This window comes from Dendrobates tinctorius, unplaced genomic scaffold (genome assembly GCF_039654945.1).
Source record: "Dendrobates tinctorius isolate UK_male_01 unplaced genomic scaffold, ASM3965494v1 ptg000094l, whole genome shotgun sequence".
In the NCBI taxonomy this organism is placed as follows: Eukaryota; Metazoa; Chordata; class Amphibia; order Anura; family Dendrobatidae; genus Dendrobates; species Dendrobates tinctorius.
Window position 1 is genome coordinate 2,105,814 of NW_027361762.1, and position 21,052 is coordinate 2,126,865.

Below are 21,052 nucleotides of genomic sequence, written 5' to 3' on the forward strand. Positions count from 1 at the left end.
GAAATGTGCTGGGAGGCGGGTGGAGTGAGATGATACAAAAGAGTGGGAAGAGTGAGAGTTAGTGGTTAGTTGGTTAGTGAGAGAGAAGATGGGTGTCTGAGGGACGTGCTGCAGCAGGTCCCAGTGATCTGGGCTGCTGGCACGAGAAAAACCAGAGAAAGAGCACATAAGTTGGCGGAGTGTGGAAGGGAGCATTCCATCTTGCCTGGAGGTTGACTGAGTCCCTGACCCGGAGGACACGGCACAGAAGCGGGCACTACAGACTGTGAGTAAAGCTGTGGAACTACATGCCCTGGTGTCCTCCATTCCTTCCTGCGTCCGTCCGCCTGGCACTGCTACATTCCCTGCGCCGGACACTACACCATCTAAGTGTCTCCACATCTACACTGCCCTGGGACAACAGCCCTGCCTGTGGAGGGCTATACCATCCTTGCTGCACCACACCATCTGTCTCAGAGGATCTGTCTGTAGCGTTGGCTTAACACCTCCCTTGCCGAACACCACAGGTGGCGTCACGAACTATTCATTTAACTACATTTCACCATTCACATCTCTCGATTACTTGGGCGCCCAGGGCTACGGTCCGGGTCACCGCCGCTGTGACACATCCCACTGATACCGGCCCGGTACTGAGTACCCTGCAGCCCTGGGAGGGCGACCCAATTGTACGTCAAGACTGCATGTGATTTACTACAATTTGACATACAGTTACGCCATAGAGATGGCATGGCAGGAACGAACTGACAATCTGCCAAGGTGGGCATATGCCCGGTGGGCCAGCGGTTCTGAACTGCAAAGTGGGCTGCCGTCACTTTAAAACTTTTCAGTAAATCCACTGTGTGCACTCACTTTCTCGGCACCTGCAGTGGCCCTTGTCAGAATGCGCGCGCATGGCGGTCATGGCGCCCTTGTCAGCGCAGGCAAGGGAAACCCTTGAGTGTTTTTTGTGATGTTAATAAAATTATACATTTATGGATATTCAAGTTTGCACTGATTATATGTCATGGTCTTTTTTTGCATATGTTCCCCAGGTTTGTTTCCATGCATTTGGTGGCACCTTGTAAATTTTAGTGATCATATTGTAGTGCATCCATCATCCTTGTTAGTTCCCATGGCAAGTGGAACAGCTGACAAAAGTTCTTCTTCTGCGGTACCAGGGAATCAGGAACTGCTCCTCTGCATGTCTGACACTTCATGTGCTGCAGCTCCTAATCCATTTCTGACCCCCCATCGCAGGGATCTGGGTGAGTCCCAAGATAGAAACATTTATGTATATTCAGCAGTCGCAGTTTTACCTGTATACGGTATATACAATATATAAGTGATACTGCTACTGCTGAATATATGTTATGTAGGTGAAGCTGTGATTATGCACAGCAGTAGCAGTATCATCTCTATATTATATGTACAGCAGTCTGTACACATTTTATAGGTAATATTGCAATCATACACAAAATAACACTCTGAACTCTGATTAAGAACCAGTTGGTTGGAAATGCATAAGGCCATGACTTTCCTGGGTTACTTGCCTTTTTTTCTAAACTAATAGTTTTATACCATTATTTTAACCATGGTATACAAGATTTTTGTTTTTAAATAATTATTCACCAATTGATCTGTTCCTGGATACCTTTCCTTCTTTGATGCAATTGTACACAGCAGTTGCTGTAATATATATATATATATATATATATATATATATATATATATATATGTGTGTGTGCTGAGGCCCTGGACAAACAATTTCCCATCGGAGGCAAAGTACTCTGTGGGGCTCATGAGTCGTGGGAGCCCGATGCCAGCGCCGATGCAGTTAAAAACAATGATGGCTGAGGGAGCTGTCCGCTGATGCTCCCTCTTCCATAATTCGCCCACTGCGTCTAAGCTCTGTGACGTCTCAGGGCAGAGGACGCGATGACAACACTACAGCACACCCTCTATGCTGAACAGTGCAAAGGGTCACAAGACGATGAGGATACCAGAGCAGCGGGGAATGGGGAGAGGCGAGTATTTGATTTTTTTTATGAATGGAGCATTATGTAGGGCCCAATATACTGTATGGAGTATAATATGGGGCTCATTATACTGTATGAAGTAATATATGAGGCCCATTATACTGTATAAAGTAATATATAGGGTCCACTATACTGTCTGGAGTAAAATATGGGGCCTATTATACTGTCTGGAGTAAAAAATGGGGCCAATTATACTGTATGGAGCATTATGTGGGCCCATTGTACTGTATGGAGGACTATGTGGTGCCCATGATACTGTATGGAGGACTATGTGGTGCCCATCATACTGTATGGAGGACTATCTGGTTCTCATAATACTGTAAGGAGGAGTATGTAATGCCCATGATATTGTATGAAGGACTATGTGGTTCACATAATACTTTATGGATGACTATACTGTACGGTCTCAAATGATGAGTCTGCAGTCACTCTGCAAGGATTCGCCAGTTTCTGAGGTATTGTAGAATTTACACTAGATATCACTCATGTAATGTAAGAAGTGAAATCTTTGGCATTGTACTATACCTATGTTTCTCTGCCCTATCTGTGCATCATATATAAGAATCTGTTATTTTCCATCCAGAAAAGTGGGACGATTTTCTTCTTACTTGTCTTCCATGGCAGTCAGTTTTTTTTCTCAGCAGTTATCAGCGGTCCAATACTATACTACGGGGCAGAGCATATCTGCAATTTTTTTTCTCTTATGCCGATTTGGCATGAGAAAACAATTGCAGCATGCTGCAAGTGCATCCAACGATCTGATCATGCACACCCATACAAGTCTATGGGTGCGTATGAAACATTGTATGGAACTCGAATGTCATCTGAGTACAGTCAAATTATTGCGGACACAAACAATGCATAAGATGGAGAAATGAAGTTCTCCTTCTTCTCCGCAGTTGTGCTCCTATTCTCTCATCCGAGAGAATCTGCTCACACTAAGATGACACTGATCGCATGAGAGAATCTACAGCGGTGTGACCCCAGCCAAAGACTGACAGTGGAGATATTATAATGTAGTGCATAACTGCTACATTGTATTATCAAAGCGATCAAAGGATCACAGGTCCAAGTCCTCTTGTTTGACCAGTAAGTATTATAAAAACATTAAAATAGAATATTTTTAAATACAAATATAATAAAACCCTAATTCCAGTTTTAATAATTAAAAAAATATTTAATTTTAAATAAAAACCCTCAAGTCCCGCAAAAAGAACACATTTGGTATCACTGCAATAGAACTGTAACTTATGCTAAAAATAATCTTATTATTTATTGTGCATGGTGAATACAGAAAAAAAAATTAAAACCTTTCTCAGAATTGCTGCTTCTATTAAAACATTTTTTTAAAAAGTTATTTTCTTGTGGAAAAGCATAAAAAAACACAAAGATATATATTGGATATCACCGTAACTATTTCAGATCTGTTGTTTTTTGTTCATACCTCCTACACCAAAAAATATTTAAAAATTGTTCAAAAAGTCCTAGGTACATAAAAATGTTATCAGTAAAAACTACAATGTGTCCCCCCAGGAAAACAAGCTGTCATACAGCTTCATATACTGTATAATAGAAAAAAGTTATGAGTATCAGAATGTGGTGACCAAATTTTATTTCTTTATTTAATTTTGGCGTAAAGTGGCCAAACATAAACAAATCTATATATAAGGTTTAAGGCTATGTGCCCACGTTGCGTTTTAATCCGGACACTCAAAACCGGACTCCTTCCTAGAAATCGCGCGTTTTCCCCGCGATTTTACCGCGATTATGTTCGCGATTTTGCTGCAATTTTCGCGTGTGATATTCAAGCACTTTCCAAGCGATTTGAAGCATCGCTTGGAATGTGATTGACAGGTTGGTCACACTCGTCAAACATAGTTTTTGACAAGTGTGACCAGCTTTTTACTATTGAGGCCGCCTATGCGGCATCAATAGTAAAAGATAGAATGTTAAAAATGATAAAAAAATAAAAAATCGGGGTATATTTACCTTCCGACGTCCCGCGCAGTCTCAGCGACGCTCCCTTTACCAGCAATGCCTTGCGAGACCTGTGATGACGTAGTCTCACGTTGCAATAGCGATCTCATGAGACCACTAGAGTAACGCGAGACTACGTCATCACAGGTCCTTGCCGCAAGGCATTACTGGGAACGCTTAGGCCAGGAATGCAGTGCGGGAAATCGGAAAGCAAATATACCCAGATTTTTTATTTTTTATTCTTTTTTTTACAGGGGTATGGTACCCAGGGCCTGGAGGACAGTCTCCTCTCCTCCACACCGTGGTACAAACCACACATGAGACGCTTAACTTTGCGTATGGTGGGCATAGCCACATGCGGGAAGTAAGCGATTCTCATGCATTCCTATGGGTGCGGAATCGCGGCAATTCTTTGCGATTCCGCAAAAAAGAATGAGCATACTGCGTTTTTTTCCGCGATGAGATTCCGCCGCGGAAAAAAAGCGCAGCATTAGCACAGCATGTGCGGAATGCCATAGGAATGCAAGGGGTGCGTTCTGTACGAGTTTTTTAAACGTTTTTGCGCTGAAAATCGCTGCAAAAACGCTTAAAAATCGAATCGTGGGCACACTGCCTAAAAGTTTAACATCAATTTTTCTTTCTTTCAAGGAGGTCAATATATCAGAAAACTCAATTATACAATTTTAAAAACTGCTCCCTCAAGTCTTCAAAACTGATATCAGTACATTTGTTATCACGAAGTGAAATAAATGGGATTATAAATTTGTCTTTTTTTGCACTAAATTATTGCTTTAGTTCCAAATTTGTTCTTTTTCATTCAAAAGGTAATTGAATAAAATAGACACCACAGTTTGTTCTGCAATTTCTCAGAACATGGTGATAGCAGCTACTGCTTGGGCACACGCCTTGGCTCAGTAGAGAAGAGGCGATATTTGATATTTGGAGTGGAAGTTGGGCTAGAATAGATTGTGGACACCATGTTGCATTTTCAGAGCCCCTGAGGTGGCAAAACAGTAGAAAACTCTCATAAGTGGCACAAGTGTCTCCATTTTGTAAAGTACTCCCCTCAATGAATTCATCTACTGTAGGAGTATGTTGAGCATTTTAAACCTACAGGTACTTCACAGAATTTTATAACATTGAGCCATGAAAACAAGCAAATATTTTTCATTTTCTAGCAAAATGTTTTATCCTCACATTTTTGATTTTCTCAAGGGGTAATGGGAAAATATGAACTCCGCTATTTGTTGCATAATATACCTTAGAAAATATTGTTTTGCTCCATGACAAAGACTGGAAGGGAAGAAGCGCTATTTGACTACTGGCCACATTTGGCTGGAAAAGTATGTTGGCGCCATTTTCAAAAGTCCATAAGGTACCAGAAAATTCCTAAGCGGGACCACATTTTAGGGAATTCATCTTCAAGTTCAGTGACTATTTTCGACCTGTAGTGCTTTCCACACAAAAAATAAATCGGTGGATGTTGCAGATTGAAAACCACAAATATGCCAGTTTAGTGCCCAGACATTGTGTCCAGCTTGTGCTTCTGGAAACACGCACGTCGTGAATTGTTAAGATGATTTTCCCTGCTACACTATTCCTAACCATGTGAACTTTAACTAGTATTTGGGCACACTCTGGGGCTTAGAAGGAATGGGGGGCATTTGGTTTTGACATCGTAGATTTTGTTGGATTGATTTCTAGAAGACCTGTTGCTTTTCCAGAAACTTTAAGCTACAAGTAATGTGAAAATTCCAATATTTCCACTGATAGATGTTTAATCTGAGTAAAAACTTGTTTTTTTGCAGGATAAGTTGAAGTTTTTATTGGTACATTTAGAGGTACATTTTATTGTTTGCTTTTAAGGCTGGTTCACATTTATTCCGTACTTTATGCTGAGCATTTATGTCAGCGTTTCCATCTAAATCAGTGGTTTCCAAACTCCAGTCCTCACGGCCCCCAACAGATCATATTTTTAGGATTTCCCTAGTATTGCACAGGTGATGGAATTATTACTAAGGTATCAGACAATGCCACAGGTTCTCTCACTGTGCAATGCTAAGGAAATCCTGGAAACATGATGTGTTGGGAGCTGTGAGGTCTCGATTTTGGGAAACACTGGTCTACATTTACAAAAACCCCCCAAGGTTCAGATAAAGCCTCCTACTGAACCAGTCATTATAATGAGGCATTTTGGACTCCATTTGGCCTCTGTTCTAGTGGTGTCTCATTTTTTTCAGGAGTGCAGAAAACTGCGGTCAATCATGCATTTGTGCATGCCTAAAGAGATGTAACACTACCAAACAGAGGTTGGATGGAGTCCAAAATGACTCTGCTGCCTTATTACAGTGTCTGGTTTTGTCTGAATCACATTTTCCATGGGTTTAGATGGAAATCCTGAAGTAAGTTCTCGATGTAGTCCACAGGATAAAAGTGAACCGAGCCTTAGGGCTGTAAGAGAGTTAACTGTGAATACACCAGGAGAGCACTAGGAACTTGTGGCGTTTGCCTGCTGCAGCTAAGAGCAGGTACTGTGAGTGTCCGGGAATCTGTGTGTGCTGGGGGGTGGGGCCTAGTGTCGGCTGTCTAGAGCTGTAAGGGAAGCTTCCAGAATAAGAGAGACTGCCCTGAGAAACACTGTGTGTGTGGAGCATCTTGTGAGAAGCAAAGAGATTGAACGCTGTAAGAGACTGTTTATTGCAACGCCTTCATCCTAAGATGAACTAATTCTCATGAGTCCTTGCTGTGAAATAAAGATTGAGCGTTCCTGAGAGCTGTGTGACTGTGGAGCTCTGTGGAGTCTCTGTTGTGATCAGCTGAGAAGCAATATTGGACAGACATTTTATACAGAAACAGGCGTATTGCTTCTAGGAGAATTTGTGAGGACTGCGGGAGGAGAGACGGCATCTTGAGGCTACAGAACTATAAGCCCTCGGCGTTTGGGCTCGGCACCGGCCGACAAAGCGAGGAACCTTGTGTTGCTGCAACTAATTGGCGCCAAAGCTCTGGGATTGGCTGCAGCCGATGCAATCTATATGTCTGAGAGGAGACTCACCTCAGGTTAAAGGTACTATAGTCATAGATACCCGGGTATCCCTAGTTGAAAGGCTTAAGGACCTTTGTATTATATTTAAATGTATTGTTATTGTAGGTTATACTCAGTGTCCCTTGATATCACTACATTCGATTTACACCTGTTCTCTGAGTACCTGAATTGACCTTTCTGATAGGTAAATTGATTTCAAATCCCAGTGTAATACAATCTTCAGGGAACCTTGGATTGGCATAGTGATTTCAGCTCCGGCTGGGTGACTGTACTGTATAAGGGTATTTCAATCTGTTTCCTCCATATACTAAGTTCTACTTTATCTGCTGTCTGAGTAAAGACTCTTTTGGGATTTCTGCCTCAGTCTCGGTCTGTGACCCACTGGATCTTATTCTGACCTCTGGTCATTACAGGGCTCATTCAAATATCAGTTTTTCTCGTATTAGTGGAGTTCATGTTTCCTAGTGACAGCCAATGGGATAGTTCACATGTCTGATTCTTTTCCTTGGGCCGAGTAGTCTGCACAAAAGCGCGTAGACATGTCTGATATTGATTCGAATGTTGGAACAAACTTGCCAATGCAAGTCTATGGATCTGTGAAAAAAACTGGAAAGTACTCAGATACCATCCGTGTGTTGTCTGTTTTTCACTGACTGTTTGATAGGAGAAACTTGAGAAACTTCCATTAGTTTTTTTTTCATCCTTGAAAAGCTGAAGAAATTCTGAGAAAACTTTGACAGTGAACTGATAGAAAACACTGATGAAACTTGGACGCAAGAAAAATCTTTGACATCAGAATGAGCCCCTATTCTGATATGTGAACAGGCAGAATGATCAAATAAATAGCAGTATAAGAATTATTTTTATTTCTTTTTTTACCACATTTATTGTGTGGTATAAGTGATAAAACAACCTTATTATTTAAGTTAGTACAATTACATTATTAAGTGGAGTTGGGAGAAACTTTCTCCAAGATCTCTGGCCTGAAAGCTTTGATGAATCAGGCCTATAATGTTGTGTGCCTTAACATTTATGTGTTCCAGCCCTTTTGTCAGTACAGCTTCCTATTACAGACTGCACAGTTCTTCTTCTCTGAAACTGACTGCTAAAGGAGGTCCAATATGTGACTAAAAACTGCTTTCTCATGTCTTTCAATTGGAGGAAGCTGATGGAGATGTTTTCTCACATGCCCATAAATACAGCTATAAATTTGTTACTACTGTGGTGACCCGCAGAATAACATTAACATTTTATTTGTGCAGCATATGAATTGTGTAAAATTTAAAACGTCAGTAAAAAAAAGCTAATTTTTTAATATTATTTATTCCCGTAATTAATTAATACTTTGGGTGCAGCTACATGAATGAAAAAATAAAAAATAATGGCTCCTGGAATGTGACGATAAAATAAACAAAAAAAAGTGGGTCATTAAGGAATCTACCAGCTCATTCTACCCCCTCCTCATCCTCAAACTGACTATGTGTGTAAGTTATGAGTTACAAGAACACAAGTAAATCCATACGGTGCTTTTTTTTTTTTTTTTTTTTTTTTTTTTAGTAATTGTTGAAAAATGTGATGTCCCATCCTCATTCTCCCAAAGAGATGTGAAAAAAAACCTAATGCTAGATTATATGAAGTAAAGAAATACATTTTCATGCAGCCAGAGACACCTTTTTTTTTTGCTGACGAATTGAAAAAATATCACCTTATGCTGTTGTTTTGTATTGTTTTATTAGGGTACCATTGTTGTCACAAACCTCTCCTCTGTGCTGAAAGATGATCGAGTGTGGAAGAAACCCTTACAGTTTTATCCTGAGCATTTTCTAGATGCAGAAGGAAATTTTGTGAAACAAGCGGCATTTATTCCATTTTCTGCAGGTAAGAAAATAAAAGTCAAGTAGATAACCCACTGCAATATGCATAAAAACCAGTGCAGGCAAAGTGTTGTTATTGGCCAGAGCTTCATAACAGGTAGGCAAATTACAAAAAAAGGACATTATTTACAAGAATAATTCATGCATTGTGAAAATTAAATCAAATAATTTTGTATTAATACTTCTAAGTGTTCAAACTGTACAAAATATAGTAGAGGACCACCCCCCACCCAAAAAAACCCTCATCCCTCCCCTCCGATACAGAACGACATTGTAAGATTGCGGCCACCTCCATTCCTTACTTGCTTTCAGAAGGAATACACAAACCTATCTGACATATAATGGATACGTACTGTCACTGAACGTACTGTTCGTTATTTTTGTCAAAAATCAAAGAGCACATAACAGAGAATAAATAAGTAAATGTATCAGTTACGCAGATCCCTAAACCAATTTCCTATATATTTCCAATCTGTACCACTATCTACTGTATGTCTTTCAAGACCAACTCTCCTGGTGCTCAAGAGGGAAAGGGCCAAGATCAGATTTCCCTAGCCTTGGAGCTAATAACTTTTGAAATTTAGGTGGAGAGTCTTTCTCAAGGTATATTCACTTTTGCAATGATTGAATGTCATTTACAGCATTAACCCCTTCTTTCAAAGACATAGCTGTACTTCCAGATTGCAGGTACTTTCCCGCAATCTGCTTTATGACAGTTATGTCACAGGGATGACAAGTACACAGAAATTGTGCCATCCACAGCAGAGGCTGGCTGTTATACACAGCTAAGCTCATGCTGCATTTATTGTGACTGCCCCCAGCACTGATCCCAGCACTTTATCCCCTCACATAACACTGTGAGGCATTTAAAAAGATCCTCCCTTTCTCAGCCCATCAGTGTGATTGTAGGGTGATGATGGTTGCTTACCAAAGGATAAAAAAAAAATACTTTCAAAAAGACAGAGATGCTTACCTGCCCAGGCCTCCAAGCAAATACACTATCAGGATGCAGCGGACGCATGTAGTTAAGATTGTTGGCATATGCAACAGAAATTGACTTATTGTTTATGTAAAGGGAGGATTTTACACTAGTCTGACAGCAGATGGCGATGGTGTGACGTTATATGTTTGCTGTATTGTGCGGAGGGAAGCTCTCCGTTGTTGTTACTTTTACTCTCGCTTTTGTGTGTATTATGGCAGAAGCACAGACTGTGCTACTGAATTCTTTTATCTCATGTTTACCCATATGAAGTAAATATGGTTTATTCAAAATAACTTCCTCAGTGAAGTTCTCTGATGTACCGGTTGTCATTCACAGAATATACACTCTGCTACAGGTTATGGGCCCACAAGATAGTCCCTGGAGATAACCCCAGAACACAGAATCCCAGAACACAGAAGCCCAGACACACAGAGAATCCCAGAAGATAATTACAAGCAATAACTTCAGACACCGGAGAAGCAGATAAGCTCTGTAAACAGAAAGAGTGAATGGAGGCTGAAAAAAATCCAGCTACAGAGGGACAAAGGAATTTATGATCCCAGGAACTGGAGGACCGCACACTGGGGATAATTACTGAGAATCGCCACACACACAGGATATACAGGAACTCTCAAGAAGAAAGAAGAATATCTTCACTACAACTCTAAAACAAGTAAGATTATATAAAAATGATGTGCAGCACTGAGCTGAAACTCACAGTAGCTAAGCTGAACAGTGAAAATAATCAGTTATGGAAATTCAAAGTAGAGATGTTGTTATCTAAGGACGATTTATGGGAAGTTATCATTACAGATAGACTTGATGAAGATAATCAGACTTGGGATAAGAAAAATAGAGAAGCGAGAGCCTCCTTTAGCTTATTAGTGGATGATGCTCAATTACTACACATAAGAAATGAAGAAACAACAAAAGGAATGTGGGACACACTAAGAAAATTACATGAAAGACCCAGTTTAAATCACAAGTTATTTCTATTAAGAAAGCTTTACAGTATGAGATTGAGTGCAAATGACAACATGAAGAAGCACATATTCTCAATGATGGAAGTAATATCACAGCTAAGGTCTATTGGTGAAGACGTTAAAGAAAGTCATGTAGCATCAATATTATTGTGCAGTTTTCCAGATTCGTATACAGCCTTAATAAATGCACTAGAGACAAGACCTGAAAAAGACATCACATTAGAATTTGTGAAAACCAGACACACAGATGAATATCAGAGAAGAAAAGAACAAACAAGTGATTCTTCTACTAAAAAGGACAGTGGAAACTTCTTAAAGCAACAGAATTTAAAAAACCCTATAATAAAGAGAAAAGAGAATGTTTCAGATGTAAGGAAAAAGGTCATTTAAAGAAAGACTTTACCATATGGAAAGCAGAACAACAAAAATTACAACATAAAGAGCATACACAGAAAGTGAAAAACACAATTTCTTATTCATGTGAGAATAATTGGAATGGCACATTTAAAGTAACAGACAAGAAATCATCACTTGGTTGGTTTATTGATTCAGGAGCAACGAGTCATATGACAAGTGACAAGAATTTCTTCACTGATCTTGATTTAGATAAGAAAAAAGCCATTTATCTTGCAGATGGAAGCAAAATAACCGCAGAAGGTATCGGACAAGGTATGCTAAACTGTTCAAACAAGTTCGGACAAGATTCAAAGATACCGTATATACTCGAATATAAGTCGAGATTTTCAGCCCAAAAAATTGGGCTGAAAGTCCCCCTCTCATCTTATATTCGAGTTATATACAAAGGGGGTCGGAGGGGGAGGGGGGGCGGGGGTGTCAGGTCATACTTACCCGTCCTGACGCTGTGTCTTGAGCCCCCAGCTTCTCCCCGTGCTCTCTCTTCCTGCCTTCAGCGGTCATGTGGTGCCGCTCATTAAAACTCATGAATATGCGCATATTCATGAGTTTTAATGAGCGGTACCATGTGACCGCTGAAGGCAGGAAGAGAGAGCGCGGAGAAGCTGGGGGCTCAAGACACAGCGTCAGGACGGGTATGTATAGCGATACTCACCTGTCCTGCGTCCATGGCTGCTTGCTGCTGTCTGTCATCGGTCAGTGACTTCAGACAGCAGAGGGCGCGGTGACGTGATTAGTGCGCGCTGCGCCCCCTGCAGTCTGAACGTCACTGACTGATGACGTGGCAGATAGCGGTGAGCAGCCATGGACGCAGGACAGGTGAGAATCTGACACCCAGCGACGGAGAGGTGAATATGTCATTTTTTTTATTTTTACATGCAGCAGCAGCATGGGGGCAGCATATGGGGGAACAATCTATGGAGCTTCTTCTGAGGACACCATATGGGGGAATAATCTATGGAGCATTTCCCACCCTAGACTTATACTCGAGTCAATAGTTTTCCCAGGTTTTTGAGGCAAAATTAGGGGGGTCGACTTATACTCGGATCGACTTATACTTGAGAATATACGGTACTTGTACAGGATGTGTTGTATGTTTCAAAATTGGGAGGTGGATTGTTATCTGTGAAGCGTTTAACAGCCAATGGACTCACTGTAAAATTCAAAGACAATGCGTGTGCAATTCTAGCAGGAAACAAGGTGATAACCAATGTCAAGGCAGACGAACAATTATATCATCTTGACACACCAAAGGAACAGATGAAGCTATGTACACATGATCACAAGAACTGTATTCACGTGTGGCATAGATGTCTAGGACACAGACACCCTGACAGTATAAGGGAACTACAAAGAAAAGATTTGACAAAAGATCTAAAGATATCAGATTGCTCAATTACCGTAAGATGTGAATATTGTATAAAATCTAAAGCCACAAGAATATCTATTCCAAAAGAAAGTGAGATGAAAAGCAAATGACCTCTTGATTTGGTGCATACTGACGTATGTGGACCCATGAAAGTGACTACATCAGGAGGAAATAGATACATGGTGACTTTCATAGATGACTACTCAAGGTACACAGTCACATACTTAATTAAGAACAAAAGTGAAGTTTTTGATAAACTTGTAGACTACGTAACAAGGTCGAGTAACAAATTTCTAAGGAAGCCAATTGTCATCAGAAGTGATAATTAGAGTTGAGCGAAACGGGTCGAACAATTTCAAAAGTCGCCGACTTTTGGCAAAGTCGGGTTTCATGAAACGATCAGGATCCACGGACACTGTGGGCAACGTGATGACATAGGCAGGGGTCGCCACCATCTTTCAGAAGGGCATGCAAGTGATTGGCTTGCTTTGGTGGGCGTCACAGGGGTTATAAAAGGGCGTGCACGCCGACCGCCATCTTACTTCTGCCGATCTTAGCATAGGGAGAGGTTGCTGATTCTGTAGGGAGAGCGTTAGGCAGGGAAGAAGACAAAAAAACTGATTCTGCTGCTAGCGATTTTGCCTGTGCAACACACCAGTCACTGTGTGTGCAGTGCAAGGGGAGGCTATATTGTGGTGGATCAGCGGTGTTGGTTGTTAGGCTGCCTTCTAAGGCTTCCTGACAGCTGCATTGCTGTTTCCCCACTGCTCTGCAAACTGCTTTTTTAAAAGCAATCCCAATTTTTTTTTTGTCCTGCTAAGGTACTGAGCGTGCATTTATTCACACCATACAGCGGTGAACGCTCCTCACACAGTACCGTGTAACGGCTGTTATCACAGCCACAGTGAAGCTATCTGTGTGTCACTGTGGAGGACTTGTTCCGTTCTTACAGACGTACACTCTAGGGAGATTCCTATTCTGCCCAATTCTACAATTCACTTTTTTCACACCTGTGCCATCAAGCCTGTGACATAGCGCTCTGATATTCAGTGGGCCTCACACAATCCAAAAGTGTCCAGTGTCCACAAGTGTCTGCAGAAATTCAAAATCTCCCTTATCCTGTAGTCACTTTTTTCACACCTGCTGCATCGAGCCTGTGACATAGCGCTCTGATATTCATTGGGCCTCACACAATCCAAAAGTGTCCAGTGTCCACAAGTGTCTGCAGAAATTCAAAATCTCCCTTATCCTGTAGTCACTTTTTTCACACCTGTGCCATCGAGCCTGTGACATAGCGCTGTGATATTCAGTGGGCCTCACACAATCCAAGTGTCCAGTGTCCACAAGTGTCTGCAGAAATTCAAAATCTCCCTTATCCTGTAGTCACTTTTTTCACACCTGTGCCATCGAGCCTGTGACATAGCACTGTGATATTCAGTGGGCCTCACACAATCCAAGTGTCCAGTGTCCACAAGTGTCTGTAGAAATTCAAAATCTCACAGAAATTCAAAATCTCCCTTATCCTGTAGTCACTTTTTTCACACCTGTGCCATCGAGCCTGTGACATAGCACTGTGATATTCAGTGGGCCTCACACAATCCAAGTGTCCAGTGTCCACAAGTGTCTGCAGAAATTCAAAATCTCCCTTATCCTGTAGTCACTTTTTTCACACCTGCTGCATCGAGCCTGTGACATAGCGCTCTGATATTCATTGGGCCTCACACAATCCAAAAGTGTCCAGTGTCCCCAAGTGTCTGCAGAAATTCAAAATCTCCCTTATCCTGTAGTCACTTTTTTCACACCTGTGCCATCGAGCCTGTGACATAGCGCTGTGATATTCAGTGGGCCTCACACAATCCAAGTGTCCAGTGTCCACAAGTGTCTGCAGAAATTCAAAATCTCCCTTATCCTGTAGTCACTTTTTTCACACCTGTGCCATCGAGCCTGTGACATAGCGCTGTGATATTCAGTGGGCCTCACACAATCCAAGTGTCCAGTGTCCACAAGTGTCTGCAGAAATTCAAAATCTCCCTTATCCTGTAGTCACTTTTTTCACACCTGTGCCATCGAGCCTGTGACATAGCACTGTGATATTCAGTGGGCCTCACACAATCCAAGTGTCCAGTGTCCACAAGTGTCTGCAGAAATTCAAAATCTCACAGAAATTCAAAATCTCCCTTATCCTGTAGTCACTTTTTTCACACCTGTGCCATCGAGCCTGTGACATAGCACTGTGATATTCAGTGGGCCTCACACAATCCAAGTGTCCAGTGTCCACAAGTGTCTGCAGAAATTCAAAATCTCCCTTATCCTGTAGTCACTTTTTTCACACCTGCTGCATCGAGCCTGTGACATAGCGCTCTGATATTCAGTGGGCCTCACACAATCCAAAAGTGTCCAGTGTCTGCAGAAATTCAAAATCTCCCTTATCCTGTAGTCACTTTTTTCACACCTGCTGCATCGAGCCTGTGACATAGCGCTGTGATATTCATTGGGCCTCACACAATCCAAAAGTGTCCAGTGTCCACAAGTGTCTTCAGAAATTCAAAATCTCCCTTATCCTGTAGTCACTTTTTTCACACCTGTGCCATCGAGCCTGTGACATAGCGCTGTGATATTCAGTGGGCCTCACACAATCCAAGTGTCCAGTGTCCACAAGTGTCTGCAGAAATTCAAAATCTCCCTTATCCTGTAGTCACTTTTTTCACACCTGTGCCATTGAGCCTGTGACATAGCGCTGTGATATTCAGTGGGCCTCACACAATCCAAGTGTCGAGTTTCCACAAGTGTCTGCAGAAATTCAAAATCTCCCTTATCCTGTAGTCACTTTTTTCACACCTGTGCCATCGAGCCTGTGACATAGCACTGTGATATTCAGTGGGCCTCACACAATCCAAGTGTCCAGTGTCCACAAGTGTCTGCAGAAATTCAAAATCTCACAGAAATTCAAAATCTCCCTTATCCTGTAGTCACTTTTTTCACACCTGTGCCATCGAGCCTGTGACATAGCACTGTGATATTCAGTGGACCTCACACAATCCAAGTGTCCAGTGTCCACAAGTGTCTGCAGAAATTCAAAATCTCCCTTATCCTGTAGTCACTTTTTTCACACCTGCTGCATCGAGCCTGTGACGTAGCGCTGTGATATTCAGTGGGCCTCACACAATCCAAGTGTCCAGTGTCCACAAGTGTCTGCAGAAATTCAAAATCTCACAGAAATTCAAAATCTCCCTTATCCTGTAGTCACTTTTTTCACACCTGTGCCATCGAGCCTGTGACATAGCACTGTGATATTCAGTGGGCCTCACACAATCCAAGTGTCCAGTGTCTACAAGTGTCTGCAGAAATTCAAAATCTCCCTTATCCAGTAGTCACTTTTTTCACACCTGCTGCATCGAGCCTGTGACAGCGCTGTGATATTCAGTGGGCCTCACACAATCCAAGTGTTCAGTGTCCACAAGTGTCTGCAGAAATTCAAAATCTCCCTTATCCTGTAGTCACTTTTTTCACACCTGCTGCATCGAGCCTGTGACATAGCGCTGTGATATTCAGTGGGCCTCACACAATCCAAGTGTCCAGTGTCCACAAGTGTCTGCAGAAATTCAAAATCTCCCTTATCCTGTAGTCACTTTTTTCACACCTGCTGCATCGAGCCTGTGACATAGCGCTCTGATATTCATTGGGCCTCACACAATCCAAAAGTGTCCAGTGTCCACAAGTGTCTGCAGAAATTCAAAATCTCCCTTATCCTGTAGTCACTTTTTTCACACCTGTGCCATCGAGCCTGTGACATAGCGCTGTGATATTCAGTGGGACTCACACAATCCAAGTGTCCAGTGTCCACAAGTGTCTGCAGAAATTCAAAATCTCCCTTATCCTGTAGTCACTTTTTTCACACCTGTGCCATCGAGCCTGTGACATAGCGCTGTGATATTCAGTGGGCCTCACACAATCCAAGTGTCCAGTGTCCACAAGTGTCTGCAGAAATTCAAAATCTCCCTTATCCTGTAGTCACTTTTTTCACACCTGTGCCATCGAGCCTGTGACATAGCACTGTGATATTCAGTGGGCCTCACACAATCCAAGTGTCCAGTGTCCACAAGTGTCTGCAGAAATTCAAAATCTCACAGAAATTCAAAATCTCCCTTATCCTGTAGTCACTTTTTTCACACCTGTGCCATCGAGCCTGTGACATAGCACTGTGATATTCAGTGGGCCTCACACAATCCAAGTGTCCAGTGTCCACAAGTGTCTGCAGAAATTCAAAATCTCCCTTATCCTGTAGTCACTTTTTTCACACCTGCTGCATCGAGCCTGTGACATAGCGCTGTGATATTCATTGGGCCTCACACAATCCAAAAGTGTCCAGTGTCCACAAGTGTCTGCAGAAATTCAAAATCTCCCTTATCCTGTAGTCACTTTTTTCACACCTGTGCCATCGAGCCTGTGACATAGCGCTGTGATATTCAGTGGGCCTCACACAATCCAAGTGTCCAGTGTCCACAAGTGTCTGCAGAAATTCAAAATCTCCCTTATCCTGTAGTCACTTTTTTCACACCTGTGCCATCGATCCTGTGACATAGCGCTGTGATATTCAGTGGGCCTCACACAATCCAAGTGTCGAGTTTCCACAAGTGTCTGCAGAAATTCAAAATCTCCCTTATCCTGTAGTCACTTTTTTCACACCTGTGCCATCGAGCCTGTGACATAGCACTGTGATATTCAGTGGGCCTCACACAATCCAAGTGTCCAGTGTCCACAAGTGTCTGCAGAAATTCAAAATCTCACAGAAATTCAAAATCTCCCTTATCCTGTAGTCACTTTTTTCACACCTGTGCCATCGAGCCTGTGACATAGCACTGTGATATTCAGTGGACCTCACACAATCCAAGTGTCCAGTGTCCACAAGTGTCTGCAGAAATTCAAAATCTCCCTTATCCTGTAGTCACTTTTTTCACACCTGCTGCATCGAGCCTGTGACGTAGCGCTGTGATATTCAGTGGGCCTCACACAATCCAAGTGTCCAGTGTCCACAAGTGTCTGCAGAAATTCAAAATCTCACAGAAATTCAAAATCTCCCTTATCCTGTAGTCACTTTTTTCACACCTGTGCCATCGAGCCTGTGACATAGCACTGTGATATTCAGTGGGCCTCACACAATCCAAGTGTCCAGTGTCCACAAGTGTCTGCAGAAATTCAAAATCTCCCTTATCCTGTAGTCACTTTTTTCACACCTGCTGCATCGAGCCTGTGACATAGCGCTGTGATATTCAGTGGGCCTCACACAATCCAAGTGTCCAGTGTCCACAAGTGTCTGCAGAAATTCAAAATCTCCCTTATCCTGTAGTCACTTTTTCACACCTGCTGCATCGAGCCTGTGACATAGCGCTGTGATATTCAGTGGGCCTCACACAATCCAAGTGTCCAGTGTCCACAAGTGTCTGCAGAAATTCAAAATCTCCCTTATCCTGTAGTCACTTTTTTCACACCTGCTGCATCGAGCCTGTGACATAGCGCTGTGATATTCAGTGGGCCTCACACAATCCAAGTGTCCAGTGTCCACAAGTGTCTGCAGAAATTCAAAATCTCCCTTATCCTGTAGTCACTTTTTTCACACCTGTGCCATCGAGCCTGTGACATAGCGCTGTGATATTCAGTGGGCCTCACACAATCCAAGTGTCCAGTGTCCACAAGTGTCTGCAGAAATTCAAAATCTCCCTTATCCTGTAGTCACTTTTTTCACACCTGTGCCATCGAGCCTGTGACATAGCACTGTGATATTCAGTGGGCCTCACACAATCCAAGTGTCCAGTGTCCATAAGTGTCTGCAGAAATTCAAAATCTCACAGAAATTCAAAATCTCCCTTATCCTGTAGTCACTTTTTTCACACCTGTGCCATCGAGCCTGTGACATAGCACTGTGATATTCAGTGGGCCTCACACAATCCAAGTGTCCAGTGTCCACAAGTGTCTGCAGAAATTCAAAATCTCCCTTATCCTGTAGTCACTTTTTTCACACCTGCTGCATCGAGCCTGTGACATAGCGCTGTGATATTCATTGGGCCTCACACAATCCAAAAGTGTCCAGTGTCCACAAGTGTCTGCAGAAATTCAAAATCTCCCTTATCCTGTAGTCACTTTTTTCACACCTGTGCCATCGAGCCTGTGACATAGCGCTGTGATATTCAGTGGGCCTCACACAATCCAAGTGTCCAGTGTCCACAAGTGTCTGCAGAAATTCAAAATCTCCCTTATCCTGTAGTCACTTTTTTCACACCTGTGCCATCGATCCTGTGACATAGCGCTGTGATATTCAGTGGGCCTCACACAATCCAAGTGTCGAGTTTCCACAAGTGTCTGCAGAAATTCAAAATCTCCCTTATCCTGTAGTCACTTTTTTCACACCTGTGCCATCGAGCCTGTGACATAGCACTGTGATATTCAGTGGGCCTCACACAATCCAAGTGTCCAGTGTCCACAAGTGTCTGCAGAAATTCAAAATCTCACAGAAATTCAAAATCTCCCTTATCCTGTAGTCACTTTTTTCACACCTGTGCCATCGAGCCTGTGACATAGCACTGTGATATTCAGTGGACCTCACACAATCCAAGTGTCCAGTGTCCACAAGTGTCTGCAGAAATTCAAAATCTCCCTTATCCTGTAGTCACTTTTTTCACACCTGCTGCATCGAGCCTGTGACGTAGCGCTGTGATATTCAGTGGGCCTCACACAATCCAAGTGTCCAGTGTCCACAAGTGTCTGCAGAAATTCAAAATCTCACAGAAATTCAAAATCTCCCTTATCCTGTAGTCACTTTTTTCACACCTGTGCCATCAAGCCTGTGACATAGCACTGTGATATTCAGTGGGCCTCACACAATCCAAGTGTCCAGTGTCCACAAGTGTCTGCAGAAATTCAAAATCTCCCTTATCCTGTAGTCACTTTTTTCACACCTGCTGCATCGAGCCTGTGACATAGCGCTGTGATATTCAGTGGGCCTCACACAATCCAAGTGTCCAGTGTCCACAAGTGTCTGCAGAAATTCAAAATCTCCCTTATCCTGTAGTCACTTTTTCACACCTGCTGCATCGAGCCTGTGACATAGCGCTGTGATATTCAGTGGGCCTCACACAATCCAAGTGTCCAGTGTCCACAAGTGTCTGCAGAAATTCAAAATCTCCCTTATCCTGTAGTCACTTTTTTCACACCTGCTGCATCGAGCCTGTGACATAGCGCTGTGATATTCAGTGGGCCTCACACAATCCAAGTGTCCAGTGTCCACAAGTGTCTGCAGAAATTCAAAATCTCCCTTATCCTGTAGTCACTTTTTTCACACCTGCTGCATCGAGCCTGTGACATAGCGCTGTGATATTCAGTGGGCCTCACACAATCCAAGTGTCCAGTGTCCACAAGTGTCTGCAGAAAATCTAAATCTCCCTTATCCTGTAGTCACTTTTTTCACACCTGTGCCATCGAGCCTGTGACATAGCGCTGTGATATTCAGTGGGCCTCACACAATCCAAGTGTCCAGTGTCCACAAGTGTCTGCAGAAAATCTAAATCTCCCTTATCCTGTAGTCACTTTTTTCACACCTGTGCCATCGAGCCTGTGACATAGCGCTGTGATATTCAGTGGGCCTCACACAATCCAAGTGTCCAGTGTCCACAAGTGTCTGCAGAAAATCTAAATCTCCCTTATCCTGTAGTCACTTTTTTCACACCTGTGCCATCGAGCCTGTGACATAGCGCTCTGATATTCAGTGGGCCTCACACAATCCAAAAGTGTCCAGTGTCCACTAGTGTGTGCAGAAAATCTAAATCTCCCCTGTCCTATAGACACCTTGTACCTTGTTTTACATTACTATATAGTTTGTTGGATTTTGTCTACATTTCTACCAAAAATGAGGAAGGCTGGTGGAAGAGGCCGTGGAATTGGGCGGGGTTGGGAGCTGGTAATGATGGTGTTGGTGGTGGATCTGATGGTAGTGGCAAAAGCAAAATAGGACCGGATGCAGGAGGTGTTGAGCCTGCGTCATCGTCTGGCTCCATAAGGCTTCGAAGGCTTAGTGTTCTAGGAGTTGGCAAACCGCTTTTAACGCCAGAGCATCAGGAAAAAGTTTTGTCTTACATTGCTGACTCAGCCTCCAGCTCTATCGCCTCCTCTTCTGAAGTTGTAAAAAGTAAAAGCACTGAGTCGTCATTGGAGGCTCATGTTCATGAACCACACCTTTCCTTGTGTCCTTCACCACAACCAAGATTGAAGGATGACGCAGGCCATACTACTGATTACTCCATGGAGCTGTTTTCACATACCATGCCTGGATTATCAAGTGAAATGGTGAATTACCCAGGCCAAGATGAATCTGACATGGAGTGCACTGATGCACAGCCGC

General features: G+C 42.6%; 1 protein-coding gene across 2 annotated transcripts in view; it reads left to right on the forward strand.

Moving 5' to 3' along the window:
- LOC141098683 (cytochrome P450 2D15-like) overlaps window positions 1–21,052 on the forward strand; it is a 110,393-nt gene that overhangs the window by 65,061 nt on the left and 24,280 nt on the right. Inside the window, exons 8-9 of one of the 2 annotated variants that reach the window (XM_073586646.1) lie at window positions 8,775–8,916; window positions 10,250–11,543. In XM_073586646.1, the coding sequence (XP_073442747.1) occupies window positions 8,775–8,916; window positions 10,250–10,269 (162 nt within the window). In that variant the 3' untranslated portion in view covers window positions 10,270–11,543. Of the gene's footprint in view, window positions 1–8,774; window positions 8,917–10,249; window positions 11,544–21,052 lie in introns of those variants that run through there. The other variant, XM_073586645.1, reaches the window with a different exon arrangement.